The sequence below is a fragment of the Ambystoma mexicanum genome, chromosome 2q, assembly GCF_040938575.1.
Source record: "Ambystoma mexicanum isolate Mex_15411 chromosome 2q, UKY_AmexF1_1, whole genome shotgun sequence".
NCBI classification, from domain to species: domain Eukaryota; kingdom Metazoa; phylum Chordata; class Amphibia; order Caudata; family Ambystomatidae; genus Ambystoma; species Ambystoma mexicanum.
Window position 1 is genome coordinate 132,427,550 of NC_090924.1, and position 25,780 is coordinate 132,453,329.

Here is a 25,780-nt window from a genome sequence, read left to right on the forward strand (position 1 = left end):
GGCCTACTTCGCCACCAAAAGCGCAGTCCAAAAAGCCTGATAAAAATACAATTGTGACAGAAACGTGAAGATTTTTAACCCTTGAAGAGAAACGGGTGAAAGTTGCACAACAAACGGAACACAAGTTGAGTACCAGTAAAGGAACTCCTAAAAGTGTAGCCTCAAAAAGAATCACCCAAGAAGGAGTCCAAAATGCGACAAATGACGCACAAATGAGCCAAATTGCGGAAAGCTAAAAAAGGTCAGATAACCAGGAGTGTCAAACTTCTCCTTCAAACTCAAAAGCTCCAGTTCTATCTCAGTCCTACAGAATCTTAGTTGAAAAAATTGAACACAGGAAAAAAGACGCTCTACTTAATAGACACTCTATACTGCAGCTCTTCCAAACGATTCCGGCTCTGAGAATGCTTAAAAGTTTGCTGATCGAACAAGTAGAAATCACTGCCGATATGAATCAAAAGTTTGTCTTGTTACATATCGAAGAAAAGAAAGATGTTCAAACAATAATGATGTGTGAACGTCAGCTGATTGAGGCAGGGTTCCAAGTATACGAGGTGGATAATGCCTTGGCGAATACGGAAAAATCCACAAACAAAGAACAAAATTTTCCACTAAAAAAGAAAAGCGCCATCAAGCCAAAAAAAGTTCCACTGAAGGAAATGTGCCGAGATGCACAAGACATCATTAAAACCCCGATAGAGGAGACTGATTCCATCTCACTACTCTCAATGGAAGAAATAAAACAAAAAAAAATTAAAATAACAGTGGAGAACGTCTCAACTAAGGGGAAAAGTGTAGATACAACTGACGAAAACAAAAATACAAAAGATGTGAGAAATGATTGGTCATGGATTGCAAAATCACTAAATACGCCAAGTACAAGTTAATGCCAAAAACAAAAATCCAATATTGTGTTCGATCCTTGGAACACACAAGGTTTCTCACATTTATTGAGGTTGATCCCAGAAGTCCTAGCGACAACAGACGTGATATGTTTACAAGAAACATGGATGACTAAAACCCCATGTGTCGAGGGCTTTGATGTTTCTGTAAACCCAGCAATACAAGGAAAAAAAGGACGTCTGATGTCTGGCCAATTGATTCTCGTGAAAAGAAATTGCGGGCTAAGAATTAAGTCAGCTGAAATAATTTCACCACACTTACAGATAGCCTGTCTGGAAAAAGTCGAAAAGTCAGTGTTGTCGTCGAGCATCCTTCACTTAGTGAACTTATACTGGAACACACCCACATGACTTCAACAGAAATTTGTGGACAAAATACTTGAGACTATTGATAACATCCTAACAACCGATCAGAATGCCCACATCATAATATGTGGAGACTTCAATATGAATGTTGATCGAAGCGGAACATTCAAGAATTTCAGTAAGCCACAGCTAGAAGAACAAAAGTGATAGTTGGCTCGAAGAAATGGAACTCAGAAACCTTGTAATGCTGAACGGCACGATAAGGGGAGACATTCCACTGAATCCAACCTGGGAAAGGGGGTCTCAAAAGTCAATCCTAGACTACATCTTTGTTTCAGAAAACATACTGCAGGGAATAAGAGCTTTTAAAGTCTCAAAGACTAAGCAAAGTGACCATAACATACTGCTAGTGGAATGGCACAAGCAACATCTAACACAACGCCAACAATGGAACCAACAAATAGCAGTAGAACCTGGTCATAACAGAGTACGGCTGAGAAATGATGATATCCTGGCAATAACAGATATTTTACAATCGAATCACAATGTCTCACAAAAGGACCCAATAGAATACCATCACTTGTTCAAAATCTATAAAACCAAAAATAAGAACGCTCAAAATAAACCTAGTTATCATAAACATCAATATGATCCTGAGGTCGTCCAAAAAAAAAGAGAACTAAGAAAAACTTTAAGAGGATTCTGCACCTCGAAAGACCCTGGTGGCAAGATTTTGATAAAGAAAGTGAAGAACAGATACAACAATTGGTGCAAAGTGCGTAGTGCATTAATGGAACAAAGAGACGCAGAGATGATGCTGTCAGCGCTAAATCAGAAAAATTCGAGAGGTTTCTGGACAATAATTAACGAGTCCACACATCCTGAAAAAGCAGTCTTAATGAATATGGTTACAGAAAGAGAGTGGGAACGCCACTCCACAGAGCTATTAAAAAAGTGAAAACTACACAATATGAGAATCACCAATTAGGTCAGACATGGGATCTTAAGATCGACAGAGAGGATATCCGATCATGCATTAAAAAAAGCAGTGCCTCACGAGCAGCAGGTCCAGACGGCCTTTCCAACGCCGATCTGAAGGCCAACATTGAGGAGTGGACCGATTTCTGTGATATTCTTTTTCAACAAATAATCAAAGAAAGACGGATTCAATCAACCTGGAAATCAGGAATTATAGTACCTATCTTTAAGAAGGGTATCCGCACGAATCCTGCGAACTATCGGCCAATAGACCTACTCGACGTGGTAGGTAAGATCTTCGCAAGCTTACTGTTATCTCAACTAACGACATGGATACAGAAATCGGAGGTATATGACAAACGCCAATCGGGATTCGTAAAAGCAGTGGGTTGCAGTCTTAATCTCCTCATCTTGAATCTACTGAAGGTGGAAGCAATAAGGTCAGGTCAAAAAGTTTATCTAGCCTTCATAGACATGGCAAACGCATTTGATTGGGTAGACCTTGATTTTTTGTGGGTGAAATTAAAAGAAAAAGGCTGTAATAGCAGTCTAATCGCAGCTATCAGAGAATTATATTCGGGAACCTACATCAAAGTCCGGCTGGACAACTTAGGAAATCTAACAAACGCGATTCCCCCGGAAAGAGGTGTGAAGCAAGGCTGTCCACTTGGTGCTACACTCTTTAACTTTTATATATCAGAAGCTGGAGAAGCATTAAAAAGTGTGAAGTCATTTCCACCAAAGGTAAATGGTCAGCAACTCAATCATATTCTCTACGCTGATGATATGGTCATTTTAGACCAGACTCCTATAGGATTACAACAAAAACGAACAGCTTTAAAAACCTTCACAGATGAACTAGGTCTCGAAATCAACGTAACAAAATCTGAAATCCTAGTTCTTGAAGATAAAAGAGGACGGAAATCCAGCCAGTCTAAGTCTAGCTGGGAACTTGGGTTAAAGAAACTAATCAAGGTTCCTTATACAAGATACTTAGGAACGGTGATTAATTCCAGTATAAACGACGATCCCATGAAGAAGAAACTTATAAGCAACTGTAACCAATTAACATCACAGGGCATCATAATACATAAAAAATACAGAAAGTTTTCTTTTGTCCCAGTTAGAAAATTCTATCAAAGTAAAGTAATCTCAATACTAACTTACGGAGCCGAAAACATGTTTGGGTGTAACTTTAAGATCTGGTCAAGATGCGAAGGCTATTTTTGGAAGAAAGTTTTGCAGATTCCACAACGCACTCCAACTGCCTGTGTCTTGTATGAAATCGGGATATCCACACTAAATGCCAGAATAACTTGGAATAGACTAGCTTTATTCCGAAAGACTAACGAAGATGCAGAGCTGGCGCCTTTCAACATATTAATTGACAAAAAACTAGCAGGAAAAACCACTCTGTCGGAATGGAGACAACAAAGTAAGGCCATTCTAAATCAGTTAAATACTGACGAATATATATTATGGAATAACCCAGATGCAGTCAAGAAGAAGCTGCTGGAGCATGACTGGATCGAAACTGGCAAGCGAAGATCTGCTCATAAATTTATGAGAAAGTCACCAACGGAAGCCAGAAGTGTTATTACACTATCAAAATATCTGACCATAGCTCCATGCAAACGTTTAAGAAGACTGTATCTAAAATTCCGTCTTAATATATTCGAAACTAAAGAAATCTTGAAAAACGGGAGGATGATCTCACCAAGCAATAAAATCTGCAGATTCTGTTCAAATGGAGACGAAAATTTAAAACATCTAATCCTTTCCTGGAGCAAACTGTGTGAACGGGAGAAATGCTTAAGGAAGGAGATGGACAAAAACTTGACCTACTGTGAAGAGGAATGGTGGTGCCAACTACACAACTGCGAGAGCAAATCACTGATGCTAGCAATAACAAAATGTTTAGACCAACTGCAGTTGATGTTGGAGCTGGTGCCCCCTAATACGTTCAGTGTATGAGACTACAAGCCTAAGAGACGAAGGTCTCCACCCTCCACCCAGAGACCTTTCTTTGTTTTATTATTGTTCTTATGAATATACGTTAAATGTAATTTAGTGTAGGGTTTTTGTGAGAATGGGGCGAAGTTTATATTTCAAAAGTTTGTATAAACTATGTGAAATAAAAAAAATAAAAAGTCTTTGGTGTGTTTATGCAAATGGCTTTGAATAAGTTTAAAGTTAATGTTGGCCGTGCTACTCGCAGTGAGATGCTCACTTGTATTCCGATGCAACTCCAACATTCTGTTATCCGCAAATCTGAGTGGAGAGAACAAGTTTTCATTTGTTCGATAGACTGTTCTGACGGGTGGGTGTGATCTTTTTCTATCTTTTTTTCTTTTTACAATCTCCAAAGCTCCATCTGCATTTCACGGTTTATGTATTCTTGGGTTTCTGGAAATAATAGTGACTACAGGAGGGCAAACAGGGATTTGAGCATCCATTGAAAGCCCCTCACCATGGGTCCATTTGGAAGTAATACCATCCCATGGTTCCTTGTAGACCACGTCCAGCAGAACCGTCAGGCTGTGGTAAATGCAAGTCTGCAACAAGTAGCTGTAGAAGACAACAACGTAAGAGCATTATGCAACTTCTATAACCTCTCTTTGCCTCACTCCCTTACCACATCACACACATCCCTTCTAACTATGCATTAGCAACTGTAGTATTAATATGACAACATTGACACTGTGTTCCCCCCCATTGCATCTTGCGACTTGCGGGCTAGTTCTTGAAATGTAAAAACCCAAACTAGAAGTCCTGCCATGCAATATTAAACACCATGGCCCTCATTACAACACCAGCGCTAAACCATGGCGCTATTAGCACCATGGTTGGTGCCGGTGTTGTAATGGGTCCGCCATGGTTCAATGGGGAATTACCACCCCATTCCAAGGTTGGCGGGCGGTAATTCCCCACTGAACCATGGCCCTTCCCCATTCCCATTTTCTCCCCATAGGGCTCAATGGGAATGGGGAAGGCGCTAAGTACGGTACCGCAAATTGCGGTACCGTACTTAGCACCAAGGTCCCTTTGTGGGTCCCTACTTTAACGGCTGGTCTAGACCTGCCATTAAGGTCAGGTCCCGCAAAGGGACCTCGTAATCAGGCGTTAAGGGTTTAACGGCGCCGACACCTTTTACGGTGCCGTTAAACCCTTAACGCCAGGGTCGTAATGAACCCCCATGACAGAATCGTGGTCTCGTGTATTTACAAAGCAACTTGGCTACCAGCTATGTAATTTTCTATAGTATACATTCATATCTAACCTATATTAACAAAATCCTCAGCCAAGGCTATACATCTCGATTTGATGCGCCAAAACCATTTTCAGATGTGTCTCTGTAGCACAGAGAATCTCAAGCGTTTTCGTAATGAATTTAAATCTGTATTTTTTATTTTCTTATATCCTTGTGCCTAAAAAGAGCACTTTTTAAAAATCATAGTAGTGGGTACATATCTTGCGTATTATTGAATCCTCCTTGACTGGCTAATGGCTGCTCTGTTTTATCTCGTGTCCCGTTAACATTTCAGGGTAACGTGGAACTATCCTTATGTACTTCGCCAAAGTCATCCCCTGCTAATTACCAGCAAGTGTGTCAAAGAACCCATTCTACGTTGCTTTTTTTACATTTATTTTGTAAGCTATTTTGTAAACTATTCAAAAACAAAACTAATAAGCTTACATACTCTGTATTTGGGGCTAAAAATAATGTTCTGCCATGAAATATGTGCTGTAATATTGATCCCACCTATATTGTGTCTGTTTTTGTCAAGTCAAAACTCTGTAAATGCGCCTAAAAGCAATCATAAACAAGTAGCAGCAAAAAAAAGACAAAGCACCTCACTACGACGAGTTTGGTGGTATTTTGGCAGTAATTTGGCTGAAATACAGCCAGAAAACAATAATTGTTACCGCCACTTAGTTGCATGGGTTTACCTCCCCATCTACGGAGTCTATAGGACTCAATTGGGGATTTTGGCAGAATTACAGTGAGCAGTTATTTCACTGTGGTAATTAATCAGATTTTTGGAGGAAAAGTGGATGATTTAAATCCAGCTCTTTTGCTGGAGGTGTGATAATCACCTTTTAATCACCCAAAAGAAGGTTAACCAACCGTTAAGTAATAGAAGCCACCTACCTGATTAGTCTGATCAGAACCCGGACCACTTGCAGTAAGGTGGAAGGCGGGAAGTTGACCCGTAGGATGTGAATGAGGAAATACCTACTAACCCATCCAAGCTCTGAACGCAAGTCAGAACGTGGATAGGCCAGCAGGGAAACCCTCCTGGGGAATAAAACCCTGAGCTGCTAGGGTGTGAAGGTTCCAGATACTAGGTTGTCGGTATCACTGGATGTTGTTGATGTTGATGTGCACAGGTAATACTTCTAGCAGCTGCACTATCATGCTGATAAAGTAAGTAAGAAGTGACAAAATCAGTACTGGAAGGACAAGGAATAAGACAGAGGAAGGGGAGTGAACAAATAGAAGATGTTCTATGGGTACCTTTTCTGTATAATCAGAGGACATTGGACATGGGACTGAACATAGAGGTCTGGTGCCACCTGGAACAATACTGGTAAGCAGAGGTGTAAGGCAGCCTGAGGAACTCTTGATGCCATAGTTCTGTGTTACTGAAAGCAGGATTTGGAAATGAATATCATCACTAGAAGGCATGAAAAGTTAAAGAGTGGTTGCAGCAAAAAGACAACCAAAGAAGTGATTCCTACCGGGGACTCCACGAAGAGCAGTAAACTGGAAGAGTAGGTTTCATGAACTCCGCGATCCGCTGGGTCACGGAGGCACTGAATGAAAGAGGCTGCGACGTAAGTGTAGAGAGGGAGATTAGTGCACAGAAAGACAGAAAGCAAATAGTATGGAGTAGTGAATATCAAGGCAAAGCGATGACTTTCGAAGCGTGATAGTAAGAGAAGAGTAGCAAAGCAAAGCAGGTCCGGCTGTCCGCGTTGATATGCCTCATCCACTTCCTGGAACCGTGATGCAGGGTTCGTGGCCGGGTGAGGAGAGGACGGCAAAACACTAGAGCAGCACACCGCAGAAGGTGCCATGTTGTGTGCATAAATGCTGCAGAAACACCCGCGCGAGGGCTGGAATCCACAAATCGGATGGCGCACGTCACAGGAAGTAAATCCTTCACTTTTCCACCAAACTCAGAATTCGGCGGTGCAGTAAAAATGGCAGAATAACCACCAAACGTTTACTGTGCCGCCAAAATCGTAATGAGGCCCTTAAGTCATGTGATAGAATCCTGCTCTGCTTGCCCATATTGATGTACCCTCATTAGTAAGCGAAAGACACTGCTATGCTTTTTCGATGATTAGCAACTTTGTGAAAATAATTATCCTATGAATTGGGGTTTTACATGGCTTGAATGGGCCAAAGGAAGAATTAATACATATGCAACCTTCTGGTCTCAGAGGGGGGACATAGGTCCACAGTATAATGCATGTTCTGCGTGTAACGTGCAGGCAACACATCTTGATTGCCCACTTGCACCTGTTTGTTAGGGGATTGGGTGGGGAGTTGTGGGGGATTTTGGATTGTGTGGGAGGTTGCAGGGGGTTCCACCCGCATATATGTCCTAATTGACCTTTTAAATTAGGTAAATTCTCCCAATGTCAATTCTCGCGAGGTCAATTGTGAAAAGGTCAATTAGTATACATCCCTCAAACCACTCCAAACAGGACAACTATTAATAAAACCAACAATCAATGGTTTGCAACAACACATAATAATATGACACTCCCCAGCCACATCTTCCCACCACCATGGAAAGAGGAGAGGCATTTTTGAAACAAAACAGCCAGCTAAGGATTTTGCTACAGCCACAGATGGCATAGCAACAACACAAATTAAGTGCATTGGCACCGCACAGGCCCACAGGCAGGCCACCTATTTTCACCCCATGCCAGAGGGGCAGCCCATCAAGCTGAACCCCGAGCTCTTCTGCAGCCAGCCCATCATGCTGCACGCCAGCGCGATTCACAGGTAGCCCATCAAGCTCCTGCCCTCCTGCAGCAGTGTTAGGACAGAGGAAGGGATAGGAGAGCTTGAAGGCCCTACACACTAAGGGTGTACACAACCAGGCTGTCTCACCCTGCCCTTAAAGACCAGCAAGTCCTTTCCACCTACTTCCCGGACCTCCCATCGTCTATTGCCTCCTGGAATCAATTAAGATCTGCATTGAGACCAGCAGGCACACAGTATTATATAACCCCTCACCCATTGAAATTCCTGTAAGTCATCCATTACCGTGCTAGAGGTTCTTTTCAGAACATCACAAGTTTCAGAACATTGTGGCCCAGCATGTGGCATCACCCATCCATGCTTCTCCTGCATCCTCCCAAAGGTGTTGTCTGCCATGATGAGATGGATCAGTCATGTCATATCTTTCCCAACGGACCCAGTGGCTCTAAACTATATCACAGCCCAGTTCTGTGCCATTGCAGGCTTCCCAAATGTGGTCAGAGAAGTGGACAGCACACATGTGCCCCTTTTCCCACATAGAGCAGCTCCACCAAAACAGATGAATGCAACACTCAATTTGCAGATGGTCTGTGAGGATGACCTGCTCTTTACCCATGTGCATGCTGGATTTCCCATCTCCACCCATGTCTCCATGATCCTGGGTCAAAGAAAACTGCCATCTGTCATGTATCATGGAGGGATTACAGCAATGTCATGCTGTAAATAAATAAACAAACAAACAAACAAGCATGGCAGCTGGATATATATAAGAAACCCCACGTCTTCAAAAATGCATGCCACCACAGACCTACCAGCATTTAACCGAACCACACCTCACTTTGAACACAGAAGACACATGCCGCTCTTTGAGCATGTACACAAGAAGTGTATTAGTGGAATGCAGTTTCGGGAAGGACAGAAAGGTGGAAGCCATTCTTGCTCAGAGAGGTTAGCTGTGGTTAGTCCAAGGGGTGGAAAGGCATACAGACCCCAGAAAATTCACCCTAACAAAAGGAGTCAGGGAAGGGGTCAGCATCAGAGAAAAAGATTAGGGGGAACAGCAGGCACCATTTTATGAGGAGGGAGAGAGTGCTTTGCAGAGATGAAGGGTACCATACATTTCAAAGGTGACAGGGTAAGAGAAGTAACTTGTAATTGTGTAGAAGGGGTGGACATTGTTAATTACCAGCCACACATGGCCTCCATACTCTAACTAGAGGGTGGGGTAAGGTTAGGGATCAGGGTACATGCACACGTCTGCACTGGTAGAGAGGACAAGAGGTAGGATTACTCTTCAAGTGTTGGTCACGGCTATTGGATGGGTCATGTAGATCCAGACAGGCCAGGGACATAGGATGTGTACACTACAAGTACAGAGAGTAGTCTAGCCTAAAGGCCATTTGTCTGTGGGCTAAAGGGCAGAGTCACTATAAGAAGAGGTGAGGGGGGCAGGCATGCAGAGGAAGTCCATAAGGAGTTAGTGAAAGCTAAGGAGAAGGCAAGTCATAACACAAGTGGTATTGACACATTGTTGCAGTGGGCGAATATGGGTCTGCACAGATATAGCACAAGATGAGCGAGGACAGAGTGCACGGGAATGGAGTGGCAATGAAAGGATGCATAGGAGTGGAGGGCCACAGGCTAGCCAAAGGAGGGAAATAATATGTAATGGGTGGAAAACCTGGTTGGGAGCCGAGTACAGGGCCATGAGACACAGCACATGACATCTTGCTGAAATGGACAAGGCAGCAGGGGCAGCTGGTCACCTTGGCGTAGTCCATGCCCAGAAAGGTAGTTCTGAAAACCAGCAAGGACCCTAAAGGAACACAAACCTTCACCTGACCTCATTTTCAATTCCCTGTGATGAAAGTACACTGGACACCGCAGGAACACACAATATACTTGACATGTGACCTGGCAAACCTATCATGATGCAGCATGTTTTTTAAAGGGCTGCCTACTATCACATTAACATGAAGGTGATGAAGTCTGAGTCATCAAAGAAAGGGGGTTGACTGGGAAAGTCATGTCCAGATGATGGGGAGTGTGTGCTCCTACTGAGCCCTGGAGAGGTGCAGGGTCAATGGATGTCACTCCTATTGTATAGAACGTATGGCATGTGAGTATGGGGTATGTAATCCAGGTAACCTTGTTCAGAGTAGTGCGTTTTCCTTATACATCACTAAACGATCACTACAGTTCACACATTGGAAAGCGAACAAAGAATTCCACTGGCAAGAAATGATTTTCAAGAAACAGTTCTGAGACAGGATTTCTTCACATGCCAGAAGTGGTTGCACAACGCCACCTCTAAGCATGTTTCTGTAATCTACACATTTAAATCTGGCTCATGTTGCACACATGGACATGAGTCTCACCTGGCCTCCATCCACTGCTGCAAAGCATGGCCACATGCACATTACTTGTTCATAACAGCATATGATATGATATGATATGGCATTTGTAACGCGCCTATACACAAGTGTTTCGAGGTGCGACGAGGCACGGGGGGGGGAACACGGGAGACAGACAACGATCCTACTAGGCCAGGTGTCATTCAGATCGCGCAAGTGCAAGGGTAGAAGGGAAGGGAAAAGTGCAGGGGGGAAAGGGAGAGGGGAAAGTGCAGTACAGGGTTAAAAGCATACAGGATAAATAACAAGGGCCAGCTAATGGCAAGTGCGAGGTAAGTGCAGACAAGTGCTGGGAAGGGGGGCTGTAGAGATACAGACAGAGTCCCGCAGTGCAGGGGGTGCCAGGGAGGCAGTGCAGGGGAGAGTGGCTGGGCCAAGGACCGAGAACGGTGAGTGGCCCAGTTGCAGATTCAGTGCAGTTTCAGTAACTTTAGCAGGGGAGACGGGGAGAGAAAGCGGAGGCAAAGAGGAAGGTTTTGAGGTGCTCCCGGAACCGGAGATGGTTCTCCTCAAGTTTCAGGGAGGCAGGAAGGCTGTTCCAGAGGGAGGCCCCTGCAGTGGAGAGAGATCTGCCCCCAACTCGTTGTTTGGAGAAGTGGCTGACCCTGAGGGAGTTGGAGGCAGATGAGCGACGAGCTCGAGAAGGGAGATATTAAGGAAGAGAGAGTTGAAGGTATTTTGGCCCAAGGCCCCAGAAGGCCTTGTGGACAATGCTGAGGGTTTTGAACTTGATCCTCGCAGTCACTTGATCCATACATGCCTGACCCATACTCATTTCCACATAGCGTAATACTGGCAATTTGCACTGTATAGAAATGGGATGGCCATTATTGCAATTATTTCTGCTACACATGGGTCACAAGATACCCCATGAGTCCACGCCTGAGGTCACATCTTCGCAATACCATTAACCCCCAGCACTGCTACAGTGCTGTTGACAACCGCGCCCGCAACCTCACTGACTGAGCATTTGAAAATCTGAAGAACCTCTTTCTCTGCCTACTCGCTAGAGGTTGTGCATTTAAGTACCTGTCTGACAAGCTGTGTCGCGTCATTGCAATGGGTTTCATGTTACACACAATTGGCATCTGGTGCAATTTGCCCATGCCCAGTGAGGATGATGAAGACCCAGATTCCGATGATGAAGGCAATTGCCATGACAGAGAGTCATCAGCACTTCAGCAGCGATGCGTCAAAGTTGATGGCCTGGTCTTCAAGGAGGAGGGGATCAAAAACATCTTCCAATAGAGGTGAGTGTATCACTGACTATGAACATGGCACTCCCCCACAAACCCTCTTTCTCTGTATGACTGCCACAAAGGAAGTTACAACAACAAGTGAACAATGCAGGAATTATTCCACAGAGAAGAGTAGGGAAGGATGCTGCTGCCCCATCCGAGTAGGAGGACATGTAAAATAAAAAATATAAAAGTATGGTTCAATGTCCAAACCAGTAAGAGTCCAACGAAACTCGATGCATGGGCCATGTCCATTAAGGATGAATCCTGTGTGTGTCTAAATAGGATGAGCATCCAGTGGGTGTGATTACAAATCCAGGGTTTTGGCATATAAACAAAGTACAGTGGAAATCCTGTGAGGGATGAACTGCAGGGAAGACAGGTAAGCAGGAAGGTCACTTCTCCTGCTGTTTCTGATTAGGCTTTGGCCCCTGCGTGGTTGGTGCATGTGGTGCGCTGTATACTTACAGCAGAGACAGCAGTGTTGTGTGCGATTGCCAGAGGAGCGTTGTACTGATGTAGGATTCGAGTAAGGAATGATTGCAGGAGAGATGGAGTTTGAATTCATCCCCGCACACTCTTGTGTGTGGGCAAGGGACTGTTCCTGGAGTGTTCACAGCACAGTCAAAGCTGACTGGGACTGGGCATGGCGTATGCTAGCCCCCACCATCCGACAGCAGGGCGTGGCAATTGCTGTGAGCCAATTGATGGACTATGTCAGAGAAGCTATGGGCAGCATGACGAGGGGTCGGGCTGTGCGCGAAGGGCCTGTTCTTTGCCAAAGCAACCGTCTCCCCTAGCCTGAGCACTGGCCACTGCTGCAGCACCCTGATCCCGGGTGAGTTGGGCATACTCTCTTTCCTGAGCACTGGCCACTGCTGCAGCACCCTGATCCCGGGTGAGTTGGGCATACTCTCTTGCCTGAGCACTGGCCACTGCGGCAGCACCCTGATCCCGGGTGAGTTGGGCATACTCTCTTGCCTGAGCACTGGCCACTGCGGCAGCACCCTGATCCCGGGTGAGTTGGGCATACTCTTTTGCCTGAGCACTGGCCACTGCTGCAGCACCCTGATCCCGGGTGAGTTGGGCATACTCTCTTGCCTGAGCACTGGCCACTGCGGCAGCACCCTGATCCCGGGTGAGTTGGGCATACTCTCTTGCCTGAGCACAGGGCCACTGCGGCAGCACCCTGATCCCGGGTGAGTTGGGCATACTCTCTTGCCTGAGCACAGGGCCACTGCTGCAGCACCCTGATCCCGGGTGAGTTGGGCATACTCTCTTGCCTGAGCACTGCCCACTGCTGCAGCACCCTGATCCCGGGTGAGTTGGGCATACTCTCTTTCCTGAGCACTGCCCACTGTAGCAGCACCCTGATCCCGGGTGAGTTGGGCATACTCTCTTGCCTGAGCACTGGCCACTGCAGCAGCACCCGGATCCCGGGTGAGTTGGGCATACTCTCTAAGCACTGGCCACTATGGCAGCACCCTGATCCCGGGTGAGTTGGGCATACTCTCTTGCCTGAGCACCGGCCACTGCTGCAGCACCCTGATCCCGGGTGAGTTGGGCATACTCTCTTGCCTGAGCACTGGCCACTGCTGCAGCACCCTGATCCCGGGTGAGTTGGGCATACTTTCTTGCCTGAGCACTGGCCACTGCTGCAGCACCCTGATCCCGGGTGAGTTGGGCATACTTTCTTGCCTGAGCACTGGCCACTGCTGCAGCACCCTGATCCGGGGTGAGTTGGGCATACTCTCTTGCCTGAGCACTGGCCACTGTGGCAGCACCCTGATCCCGGGTGAGTTGGGCATACTCTCTTGCCTGAGCACTGGCCACTGCTGCAGCACCCTGATCCCAGCCCTCGGCAGCAGCGGCCTGCTCCTGTGCCAGTCGGCTCGCTTCCTTAGCATGAGCACTGGCCACTGCTGCAGCACCCTGATCCCGGGTGAGTTGGGCATACTCTCTTGCCTGAGCACTGGCCACTGCTGCAGCACCCTGATCCCAGCCCTCGGCAGCAGCGGCCTGCTCCTGTGCCAGTCGGCTCGCTTCCTTAGCATGAGCACTGGCCACTGCTGCAGCACCCTGATCCTGGGTGAGTTGGGAATGCTCTCTTGCCTGAGCACTGGCCGCTGCTGCAGCACCCTGATCCCAGGTGAGTTGGGCATGCTCTCTTGCCTGAGCACTGGCCATTGCTGCAGCACCCTGATCCCGGGTGAGTTGGGCATACTCTCTTGCCTGAGCACTGGCCACTGCTGCAGCACCCTGATCCCGGGAGAGTTGGGCATACTCTCTTGCCTGAGGACTGGCCACTGCGGCAGCTCCCTGATCCCGGGTGAGTTGGGCATACTCTCTTGCCTGAGCACTGGCCACTGCTGCAGCACCCTGATCCCGGGTGAGTTGGGCATGCTCTCTTGCCTGAGCACTGGCCACTGCTGCAGCACCCTGATCCCGGGTGAGTTGGGCATGCTCTCTTGCCTGAGCACTGGCCACTGCTGCAGCACCCTGATCCCGGGTGAGTTGGGCATACTCTCTTTCTTGCCTGAGCACTGGCCACTGCTGCAGCACCCTGACCCCAGCCCTCTGCAGCAGCGGCCTGCTCCTGTGCCAGTCGGCTCGCTTCCTTAGCATGAGCACTGGCCACTGCTGCCTCACCCTGATCCCGGGTGAGTTGGGGATACTCTCTTGCCTGAGCACTGGCCACTGCTGCAGCACCCTGACCCCAGCCCTCTGCAGCAGTGGCCTGCTCCTGTGCCAGTCGGCTCGCTTCCTTAGCATGAGCACTGGCCACTGGTGCAGCACCCTGATCCCGGGTGAGTTGGGCATACTCTCTTGCCTGAGCACTGGCCACTGCTGCAGCACCCTGATCCCGGGTGAGTTTGGCATACTTTCTTGCCTGAGCAATGGCCTCTGCTGCAGCACCCTGATCCCGGGTGAGTTGGGCATACTCTCTTGCCTGAGCACTGGCCTCTGCGGCAGCACCCTGATCCCGGGTGAGTTGGGCATACTTTCTTGCCTGATCACTGGTCACTGCTGCAGCACCCTGATCCCAGCCCTCGGCAGCAGCGGCCTGCTCCTGTGCCAGTCGGCTCGCTTCCTTAGCATGAGCACTTGCCACTGCTGCAGCACCCTGATCCCGGGTGAGTTGGGCATACTCTCTTGCCTGAGCACTGGCCGCTGCTGCAGCACCCTGATCCCGGGTGAGTTGGGCATGCTCTCTTGCCTGAGCACTGGCCACTGCTGCAGCACCCTGATCCCGGGTGAGTTGGGCATACTCTCTTGCCTGAGCACTGGCCACTGCTGCAGCACCCTGATCCTGGGTGAGTTGGGCATACTCTCTTGCCTGAGCACTGGCCACTGCGGCAGCTCCCTGATCCCGGGTGAGTTGGGCATACTCTCTTGCCTGAGCACTGGCCACTGCTGTAGCACCCTGATCCCGGGTGAGTTGGGCATACTCTCTTGCCTGAGCACTGGCCACTGCTGCAGCACCCTGATCCCAGCCCTCGGCAGCAGCGGCCTGCTCCTGTGCAGTCAGCTCGCTTCCTTAGCATGAGCACTGGCCACTGCTGCAGCACCCTGATCCCGGGTGAGTTGGGCATACTCTCTTGCCTGAGCACTGGCCACTGCTGCAGCACCCTGATCCCAGCCCTCGGCAGCAGCGGCCTGCTCCTGTGCCAGTCGGCTCGCTTCCTTAGCATGAGCACTGGCCACTGCTGCAGCACCCTGATCCCGGGTGAGTTGGGCATACTCTCTTGCCTGAGCACTGGCCGCTGCTGCAGCACCCTGATCCCGGGTGAGTTGGGCATGCTCTCTTGCCTGAGCACTGGCCACTGCTGCAGCACCCTGATCCCGGATGAGTTGGGCATACTCTCTTGCCTGAGCACTGGCCACTGTAGCAGAACCCTGATCCTGGGTGAGTTGGGCATACTCTCTTGCCTGAGCACTGGCCACTGCAGCAGCACCCGGATCCCGGGTGTGTTGGGCATACTCTCTTGCCTGAGCACTGGCCACTGCTGCAGCACCCTGATCCCGGGTGAGTTGGGCATACTCTCTTGCCTGAGCACTGGCCACTGCTGCAGCACCCTGATCCCAGCCCTCGGCAGCAGCGGCCTGCTCCTGTGCCAGTCGGCTCGCTTCCTTAGCATGAGCACTGGCCACTGCTGCAGCACCCTGATCCCGGGTGAGTTGGGCATACTCTCTTGCCTGAGCACTGGCCACTGCTGCAGCACCCTGATCCCGGGTGAGTTGGGCATACTTTCTTGCCTCAGCACTGGCCACTGCTGCAGCACCCTGATCCGGGGTGAGTTGGGCATACTCTCTTGCCTGAGCACTGGCCACTTCGGTAGCACCCTGATCCCGGGTGAGTTGGGCATACTCTCTTGCCTGAGCACTGGCCACTGCTGCAGCACCCTGATCCCGGGTGAGTTGGGCATACTTTCTTACCTGAGCACTGGCCACTGCTGCAGCACCCTGATCCCAGCCCTCGGCAGCAGCGGCCTGCTCCTGTGCCAGTCGGCTCGCTTCGTTAGCATGAGCAATGGCCACTGCTGCAGCACCCTGATCCCGGGTGAGTTGGGCATACTCTCTTGCCTGAGCACTGGCCACTGCTGCAGCACCCTGATCCCAGCCCTCGGCAGCAGCGGCCTGCTCCTGTGCCAGTCGGCTCGCTTCCTTAGCATGAGCACTGGCCACTGCTGCAGCACCCTGATCCCGGGTGAGTTGGGCATGCTCTTTTGCCTGAGCACCGGCCGCTGCTGCAGCACCCTTATCCCGGGTGAGTTGGGCATGCTCTCTTGCCTGAGCACGGGCCACTGCTGCAGCACCCTGATCCCGGGTGAGTTGGGCATACTCTCTTGCCTGAGCACCGGCCACTGCTGCAGCACCCTGAACCCGGGTGAGTTGGGCATGCTCTCTTGCCTGAGCACTGGCCACTGCTGCAGCACCCTGATCCCGGGTGAGTTGTGCATGCTCTCTTGCCTGAGCACTGGCCACTGCTGCAGCACCCTGATCCCGGGTGAGTTGGGCATACTCTCTTGCCTGAGCACTCACCACTGCGGCAGCTCCCTGATCCCGGGTGAGTTGGGCATACTCTCTTGCCTGAGCACTGGCCACTGCTGCAGCACCCTGATCCTGGGTGAGTTGGGCATGCTCTCTTGCCTGAGCACTGGCCACTGCTGCAGCACCCTGATCCCGGGTGAGTTGGGCATACTCTCTTGCCTGAGCACTGACCACTGCTGCAGCACCCTGACCCCAGCCCTCTGTAGCAGCGGCCTGCTCCTGTGCCAGTCGGCTCGCTTCCTTAGCATGAGCACTGGCCACTGCTGCAGCACCCTGATCCCGGGTGAGTTGGGCATACTCTCTTGCCTGAGCACTGGCCACTGCTGCAGCACCCTGACCCCAGCCCTCTGCAGCAGCGGCCTGCTCCTGTGCCAGTCGGCTCACTTCCTTAGCATGAGTACTGGCCACTGCTGCAGAACCCTGATCCCGGGTGAGTTGGGCATACTCTCTTGCCTGAGCACTGGCCACTGCTGCAGCACCCTGATCCCGGGTGAGTTGGGCATACTTTCTTGCCTGAGCACTGGCCACTGCTGCAGCACCCTGATCCCGGGTGAGTTGGGCATACTCTCTTGCCTGAGCACTGGCCTCTGCGGCAGCACCCTGATCCCGGGTGAGTTGGGCATACTCTCTTGCCTGAGCACTGGCCACTGCTGCAGCACCCTGATCCCGGGTGAGTTGGGCATACTTTCTTGCCTGATCACTGGCCACTGCTGCAGCACCCTGATCCCAGCCCTCGGCAGCAGCGGCCTGCTCCTGTGCCAGTCGGCTCGCTTCCTTAGCATGAGCACTGGCCACTGCTGCAGCACCCTGATCCCAGGTGAGTTGGGCATACTCTCTTGCCTGAGCACTGGCCACTGCTGCAGCACCCTGATCCCAGCCCTCGGCAGCAGCGGCCTGCTCCTGTGCCATTCGGCTCGCTTCCTTAGCATGAGCACTGGCCACTGCTGCAGCACCCTGATCCCGGGTGAGTTGGGCATGCTCTCTTGCCTGAGCACTGGCCACTGCTGCAGCACCCTGATCCCGGGTGAGTTGGGCATGCTCTCTTGCCTGAGCACTGGCCACTGCTGCAGCACCCTGATCCCGGGTGAGTTGGGCATACTCTCTTGCCTGAGCACTGGCCACTGCTGCAGCACCCTGATCCCGGGTGAGTTGGGCATACATTCTTGCCTGAGCACTGGCCACTGCTGCAGCACCCTGATCCCGGGTGAGTTGGGCATACTCTCTTGCCTGAGCACTGGCCTCTGCGGCAGCACCCTGATCCCGGGTGAGTTGGGCATACTCTTTTGCCTGAGCACTGGCCACTGCTGCAGCACCCTGATCCCGGGTGAGTTGGGCATACTTTCTTGCCTGATCACTGGCCACTGCTGCAGCACCCTGATCCCAGCCCTCGGCAGCAGCGGCCTGCTCCTGTGCCAGTCGGCTCGCTTCCTTAGCATGAGCACTGGCCACTGCTGCAGCACCCTGATCCCAGGTGAGTTGGGCATACTCTCTTGCCTGAGCACTGGCCACTGCTGCAGCACCCTGATCCCAGCCCTCGGCAGCAGCGGCCTGCTCCTGTGCCATTCGGCTCGCTTCCTTAGCATGAGCACTGGCCACTGCTGCAGCACCCTGATCCCGGGTGAGTTGGCATGCTCTCTTGCCTGAGCACTGGCCGCTGCTGCAGCACCCTGATCCCGGGTGAGTTGGGCATGCTCTCTTGCCTGAGCACTGGCCACTGCTGCAGCACCCTGATCCCGGGTGAGTTGGGCATACTCTCTTGCCTGAGCACTGGCCACTGCTGCAGCACCCTGATCCCAGGTGAGTTGGGCATACTCTCTTGCCTGAGCACTGCCCACTGCTGCAGCACCCTGATCCCGGGTGAGTTGGGCATACTCTCTTGCCTGTGCAGTGGCCACTGGGGCAGCTCCCTGATCCCGGGTGAGTTGGGCATACTCTCTTGCCTGAGCACTGGCCACTGCGGCAGCACCCTGATCCCGGGTGAGTTGGGCATACTCTCTTGCCTGAGCACTGGCCACTGCTGCAGCACCCTGATCCCGGGTGAGTTGGGCATACTCTCTTGCCTGAGCACTGGCCACTGCTGCAGCACCCTGATCCCGGGTGAGTTGGGCATACTCTCTTGCCTGAGCACTGGCCACTGCTGCAGCTCCCTGATCCCGGGTGAGTTGGGCATACTCTCTTGCCTGAGCACTGGCCACTGCAGCAGCACCCTGACCCCAGCCCTCGGCAGCAGCGGCCTGCTCCTGTGCCAGTCGGCTCGCTTCCTTAGCATGAGCACAGGCCTCTACTGTTGCATCTGCAGTTGCACTGCATCAGCAGGAGCCTTCTCCCAGGTTAGTGGGGCCTCCACCTTAGCCAGACCACAGGGCTTTGCAGCTGCATAAGCAGTGTCCTGCTTCTGGGCCAGTAGTGCCTGCTACAGCAGTTACATGTGCACATGTGGATTGCAATTACAGCACATACATGTTATCCTCAGTGTCTCCCGCTATATGGGACCTCCACAGGTCTATTGTCAACTATTGGCAACATGCAGTCAAGCAACCAGGATGCTGTGTGATCAAGCCATGGGAGGGCTGGCCTGGCAACACATACATTCTCGATCATGCCTACTATCTCCTGTCACATTTGCTCTGTGAAGGTGGCGGATGTGGCATCCTGCACCACATAAGGACATTTAAACTGCTTGATTTCTATCACAGGTCAGCATGTGGCCATGTGTTGGATCTCTATTGTGTATGTACAAATCACCAGAGTGTGTATGCATGGGGTCAGGGTTAGCATTTTACATGTGAGCGGCGGACACTTGCTTGATCAGAAATATTTGTTTCTGTGCATGTTGCATCACGCAATTGTGGGGCAAGAACACTGTGGTTGTTGATGTCATTGATATCATTTTACTATTCTATGAGTTTCCATAGGCATCAATGCAGAAGTCATGCGTGCCACCGTTTAATTTCCCAGTCCCTCTTTCCACCTGCACTGTGGCATGGACCTGTTTGTTCAGGGGGTTGAGACAACAGCGTTAAGAGGAATGGAGGGGTTTGCTACACACATGTTGCTGGGTGACCAATGGAGACTGGTTGGATGTTTGATGAACATCTTGATCACAGGATACATGAAGTGTATCTATGAAGTGGTAAGTGAATGCATGTTGCTGGCCACTACGTCCTGCATTCTCATTTCTACTTTGCATGCAGTGCAGGCCAGATTGGGGGTTGTCTTGGGGCGTGACAATGGGCACGTGTATGGTTTTCTTCGCATCATGTGGCAATTTACTATGGTAAAGTTATGTTATGTTCTTGGTCCTTTTTTGCAGGGCACTTACCGACGTGCAGTAGGAGAGAAAGGCGCATTAAAGGTAAGGGTGTGAAATAAAGCCTGGCAGGGTACCTGATTCACAGGAGATCCTCACGTTGGGATAACAAGTTAGGAGGGCTACAGTATTTTATGAGGTCTGTATGCAGAGCCTTCATGGCACCTTGGATACATGCGTTGGCCTCTCGGCACTGACTGGATGCATTAAAGTGATTCCCAAACGAGTAGGATAACACGCACTCTTCCAGCCGTGAATGACACAAACAGATTTGATTCTGCTCTCATGATTTTTGTCCCTGATTTTATCCTGTTTCTAAAGATGTTTATTCATCCAATATCCATTGCTCATTGTGTTAGCATTCTTTGCACATCCAGGGGGTCTCATGCTGAGGTTATGCGATTCAGTTGGGGAACATCAGCATGAGGTGGCTATGGAACAGGGAGATGTTGGGCCAGTGACAGTTGGTGTGTTTATACTAGCCTTTGGCTGTATTGTACTACATTCCTGCAGGTAAACAGTTCATTGCTTTTGTGCAGACAGTCTTCTTGGAAAACCCGCTTGAGGGAACAGCATATTTTGCATTGAAGGAGGAAGGACGTTTATTCTAAGGATGGATCATAAACCTTTGCCTGCGTCCTTTGCCAGCAGGGGATTGTACTGCATTCCAAGGAGAGTGTTAGGGTAGGTCACGTGCATTCAAGGTCTGAACATAATGGTGGGATTTGTGGCAGGGAAAAATAAAGTAGTGCCTATTACCTTGTCTAGAAGTGTGTTGTCAGAGGTTGAGGAGGAAGGGGACAAGAGGGATTTCATTGTTGACTGTTGTGTGTCGCAGGAGGCCTGGGAAGTTGCTCGCAGAAGGAGGTGCAGGAATGCCTGACTTGTGGTACGGCATGGTCTAGTAGAGCATGGTCCCTTACTCCAGCCTGCTCAAGACTGCCAAAGAGGTGAGGCACGGAATACAGGGCTTGGGGCGGAGGGGATGCCTGGGTTGAGCCTGCCTTTCCCAGAGATGGTTCCTGACACCCTCCTGGTGAGAGGAGGCATAACCATTGTGCATAGAAAGCTTCATGTGGCAAAAAAAGACAAGTGTCATTAATTTTGTTTTTACTGAAAATACATACATCATTGAAGCCACACGAGGGAGCCCTGTGTTCAAATGCAAGGGCTACACGCATGACTGCCATTTATTATTAACATCAGTGCTGCACTTGGCATAATAGCATGCACTCTCAAAGCCTCCTAGAGCAAGGCCCTTTCCTTCCAAGAAAAGTGGGCAGATTGGAAGGATGCTTCCAATCTTATGTGTGTGCTGTTTATGGAGCGGAAATAATCCTTGTGGCATCACTGCTTGTGAGCTGAGGGGAGGGAGGTACTCAATAGGGGTCATTCCGAATTGGGCGGTAAGAGTTTACGGGCACCGGTAAGGATGCCGGTGCCGGTAAACCCTTTCCGCCCTATTCCGAGGTCCCTTAGCGGGTCCCAGCAGGAACAGGTGGCCTGACCACACGTTCTCTGCGGTTCCCGTTAAGGACCTTGGAGCTAATAACGGTACCGCAATTTGCGGTACCGTTATTAACGCCTTCCCCATTCCCATTGAGCCCTATAGGGGCTCAATGGGAATGGGGAATGGTTTACTGAATGGGGACTTACCGGGTCCTCCAGGGTCGGAATGACCCGGTAAGTCTCCATTCAGCCAGACCGGACCCGGACCCGGTATTGGAGGCGACCGTGGTGCTAATAGCACCATGGCTAGCTCCAATCTTGGAATGACCCTCAATGTCTCCCAGACCTCAGTGATGGGTACACAGAGGATGGTGATGTGAAGAATCTGAGAGAGCATGACAAACACCTTTCCATGTTATACATTCACTACAATCCCAAGGTCAATCTGCTCTTGAGTGTCATTAGTTACTGGTGTGCGAGACTTCATTACAGCTGTATGGCGCCTTGTGGGGTAATGAGACTTCAAAATGGATCATGACTACAGGATGTGGGACCGATTTTGATAGAATTCAGGAATAACTGCATCACTGATGAAATATGGTTGAAGGACAATCGCTCACTGGATGAGGTAATTGCTTTTACCTAAAGAGTGGACAACTGAAGGAAATTCAAGCACACCACTGCAAAAGACGAAGGCAAAGATGAAAAGGTGTCCAGGAAAGTCAACAAAGTGCACTTCCTCAAAGGGATGGCTCTCCAAGAGAAAATGCTTCATTGAGTTCTCACACTGAGGTCAAGGTAGGTTCACCTTCCAGAAGGCATCCAGGGGGAAGCAGACATGTGCAGTGAAGATGCTACTGGTGCAACAGTCCCACCCACATTGTCAATTTCAGAGGTTGCCCAGCACCAGACACTAATAATTTTGGGTGGCATCTGAGGTGTGTGTCTGGGTCTATTTCTCTGTCACCACCCCGAAAAGAAAGATTTCACCAGGACATTGCTCTTTTCCTGAATGTGGTCCTGGATAGACACTGAAGTAATAAGCATCGCTCTTACTTGAGCATTAATAGTGTCTTTGCACCTTTGTTGCTTGACTCTGGGGCAGACTATATTATTGTGTTCAAAAGCTGCTGGAAGGACAATTTCACCAGTGTGTGCTTCAGGAACCAGATATGTGTCACTGTGTATAAAGAATTGCCCATTGAAATTGTAGTTTTATTTTGGCTGCAATTGTTTGGCAGACGGGTCAATGCTAACATAATAATATTAATAATAATAATTTTGCATTTATAGAGTGCTACAAACCCTCAGGCATCTGAGCACTGTTTATGTTTACCCATGGTGTGTGGTTCTCATTTATCGACCTCGGAAGGATGAAAGGCTGAGTTTGGCCTCACTAGTTTAGCCTAAATGTATTTGTCCTCTAAAGAGGAGAACCTTCTTGGGTGGTATGAGCAAGGGGAATTGAGTATTATTCTGGATCCATTTATCTCTCGCAGGTGTTACTTGTGGAACGTATGGGTGAATCTGGACAAATGCACGTCTCATCAGAAGATGTTGCCAAGTGGTTCCCTGATGTGTTCCCAGAGGGGATAGATGAGTTGAAGACATTCTGTCACAGGATACATCTTTAAAACAACGTTGTTCCTGTGACCACCAGACTGAGGAGTGCACCTTTGTGCTTGTGATCTGAAGTGTTGGAGGAACTGGAATAACTTCAAATGGAAGGAGTAATTGAGTGTGTAAATAGCTCAGAGCGGGTCTCTCCCATTGCTGTCAACTTTAAAGCTAATGTGGACATGTGTTACTGTGTCAATTTGAGAGCGCTCAACAAGCAGGTTGTGTAGGCAAAGTTCCCTCTTTCCAACATTGCAGAGGAGTTGTATTCTTTAAGGCAAAAATATAGATCTCACCTCCGCATTCCACTAGGTAAACTGCATCCCCAGTGTATGAACCTAACCTGTTTCATAACCCTGTTTGGGATGTTTAGGTATAGTAGGATAGGAAGAGAAGTGCCAGCATCACTATTCTGTAAGATGAACTACTGCTGATTGAAACAGATATAATCAACCTCAAGGAATCTTCCAGAGCCTGAAAAACACTATTCCAGGAATACAAACAACTGGAAACCAATTCTGATGATAAAAATCATCAGCTCTGTAGACGCCATATATGCAGTCAATAGTACTGCATTACAGATTTTAGTAAATACATGTTCTAAAAAATTCAAAGCATCTTAAGTTTGTGATGCCTTTTATTGGTGATTCTCGTGTTATTTCAGTTGTGAAACGACAGAAGCAGCAGCCAATGTATTTCAGAGACACGGTCCATCACCAGGGCTGAATCTACAACAAATGTTATTTGCACAACAACTATTTACAATATATTAATTAAAAAAGGTGTAGACAATTATGCAGAAGCAATTTACAAAATTACCAGTAAGATTGCAATGTCCCTACTTGTTCTCTGAACTACGATTTTACTCAACTTCAAGAATATGTGCTGCACGTCAAGAGTTGCACCAAAACCCACTTGTAACCTAAACATAGAGGAATATATATGAGCATCAAACCGGAAACGAATAACACTATAGGACAAAAGGAAACCAAACTCTCTATACCTGTCTTCTATGTAAGAAAACATGAGTCTATTGCAGGGCATGTAGAAATAAAATAAATCCATATTTTCAGAATCATATCCATTTGTAACGAGGTACAGAATATACAAAATATCTGTTAGAGCTACTTACTAACACTCCAAGTTCATACTGATATGAGTTCTTCTCTGAGAAGGAGAAACCGCCATATCTAAGCGTACCTACATATAGAGATTGATTGTGAAAATGGAGCTTACAGTGCTGTGGTAATAATGTAAACAAACCTACTCGCACTGTAAAATTAAACTAGCTCAAATGCAAACGCTATATACACTCCTTGTTATGTAATTTAGCGATGGGAGGAAATAACCATCATGATAATAATTTAAAGAAACTAACCAATGGGTGTAAGCGATACAAATGAATGGAACTGGTCCTTCAGGCAACTACATGGATAACTCGGTATGGTGCAAAACTGTTTCTGTAACTAAGGCAAGTAAAATGTATGTAAATATAAAAAAAATATATATCTCATGGTAACAGAAAGCTACGTACACTAATCTAAATACAAACATATTGTGGAAACGCATATAAAGAAGCATGCATAAACAACATATATATGTTTACGCTTCTTAATACAGAACAACTTAGAAAATGTGTTGAGGTTTATGCAAACTACTTAAAAAATGTTCAAGCACTAATTTCCAAATATGTACACTCTAAGAGGAATCTACATTAACCAAATGATGTTGTCTGTATGCAGATACATAGCAATCTTTACATATGTTGGAGTACAATAGCAGCACACATTGATGCAAGTTGTTGCTGACAAATTAAATCACCTTGAACACTCAGTGTATCTTGTTAAAGCAAATGTGACTACTCATATATTATATAGTTAGTTGTATGTGCTGTTTTATCTTCCAAGTGTCATATATACATAGTAAAGAGGTGGCCCACTAAATATACCTGACTAGAAAAAATGTTTTAGCAATGGTAACAAATTTATAGAATCTACAGAAATATGAAATGGAACCTCTTCATGTGCTATATGAGCAGAACACTACATTAAAATGGCTTTGCACATTTGGGAAAACAATGTTTTTAAATTAACAAAAATTACAGATGTACTGATCTTCTAGACAGTGGCATGAATTCACAAGAAGCGGCTAAAAATCAACTCTTTGTTTATTCCACTGGGAAGCACAGTGTCAAGCCTATCAATCCAATAGGACTCCCTTTACTTAAGTTTCTTACTGATATACATATGTAAGCTAGTGCTATCAACAACTTCCAAAATATGGAGTCGAACTTGATAAAGTTGGTGGTTGCGCTGGTCAAAATGTCTCGTGACTGCTGAGTTGGGGTTGTGTAGTCTGGTGTTGGGTTTATGCTCATTCCACCAGACCCTTGCCTTGAGGCTGGTTTGTCCTACATACAGTAGGCTGCATGGACATTTCATAGTGTAAATCACATTAATGCTGTTTCAAGTGGTAAAATGCCTGAGCTGGATTTTCTCTCCTGTCTTAGGGTG

At 48.4% G+C, this 25,780-nt stretch overlaps 1 protein-coding gene across 1 annotated transcript; it reads right to left on the minus strand.

Annotated features, from left to right (window-relative positions):
• Nucleotides 1-13,297: 13,297 nt before the first annotated feature.
• On the minus strand, nt 13,298-18,454 carry LOC138568672 (platelet binding protein GspB-like). Its single transcript, XM_069646456.1, has 3 exons — nt 15,443-18,454; nt 14,376-15,356; nt 13,298-14,278 (listed from the first exon to the last, which is right to left on the minus strand). The coding sequence occupies exons 1-3, from the start codon at nt 18,452-18,454 to the stop codon at nt 13,298-13,300; spliced, it is 4,974 nt and encodes a 1,657-aa protein (XP_069502557.1).
• Between the last annotated feature and the right edge of the window lie 7,326 nt (nt 18,455-25,780).

Excerpts from the sequence above, each read along its gene's own strand:
- LOC138568672 (XM_069646456.1), bottom strand. The coding sequence starts at position 18,454 with ATGGCACAGGAGCAGGCCGCTGCTGCCGAGGGCTGGGATCAGGGTGCT. Across the intron at positions 15,357-15,442 it reads CAGCAGTGGCCAGTGCTCAG|GAGCAGGCCGCTGCTGCCGA; the intron begins GCAAGAGAGTAT and ends CTGACTGCACAG. Across the intron at positions 14,279-14,375 it reads CAGCAGTGGCCAGTGCTCAG|GGTGCTGCAGCAGTGGCCAG; the intron begins GCAAGAAAGAGA and ends ACCCGGGATCAG.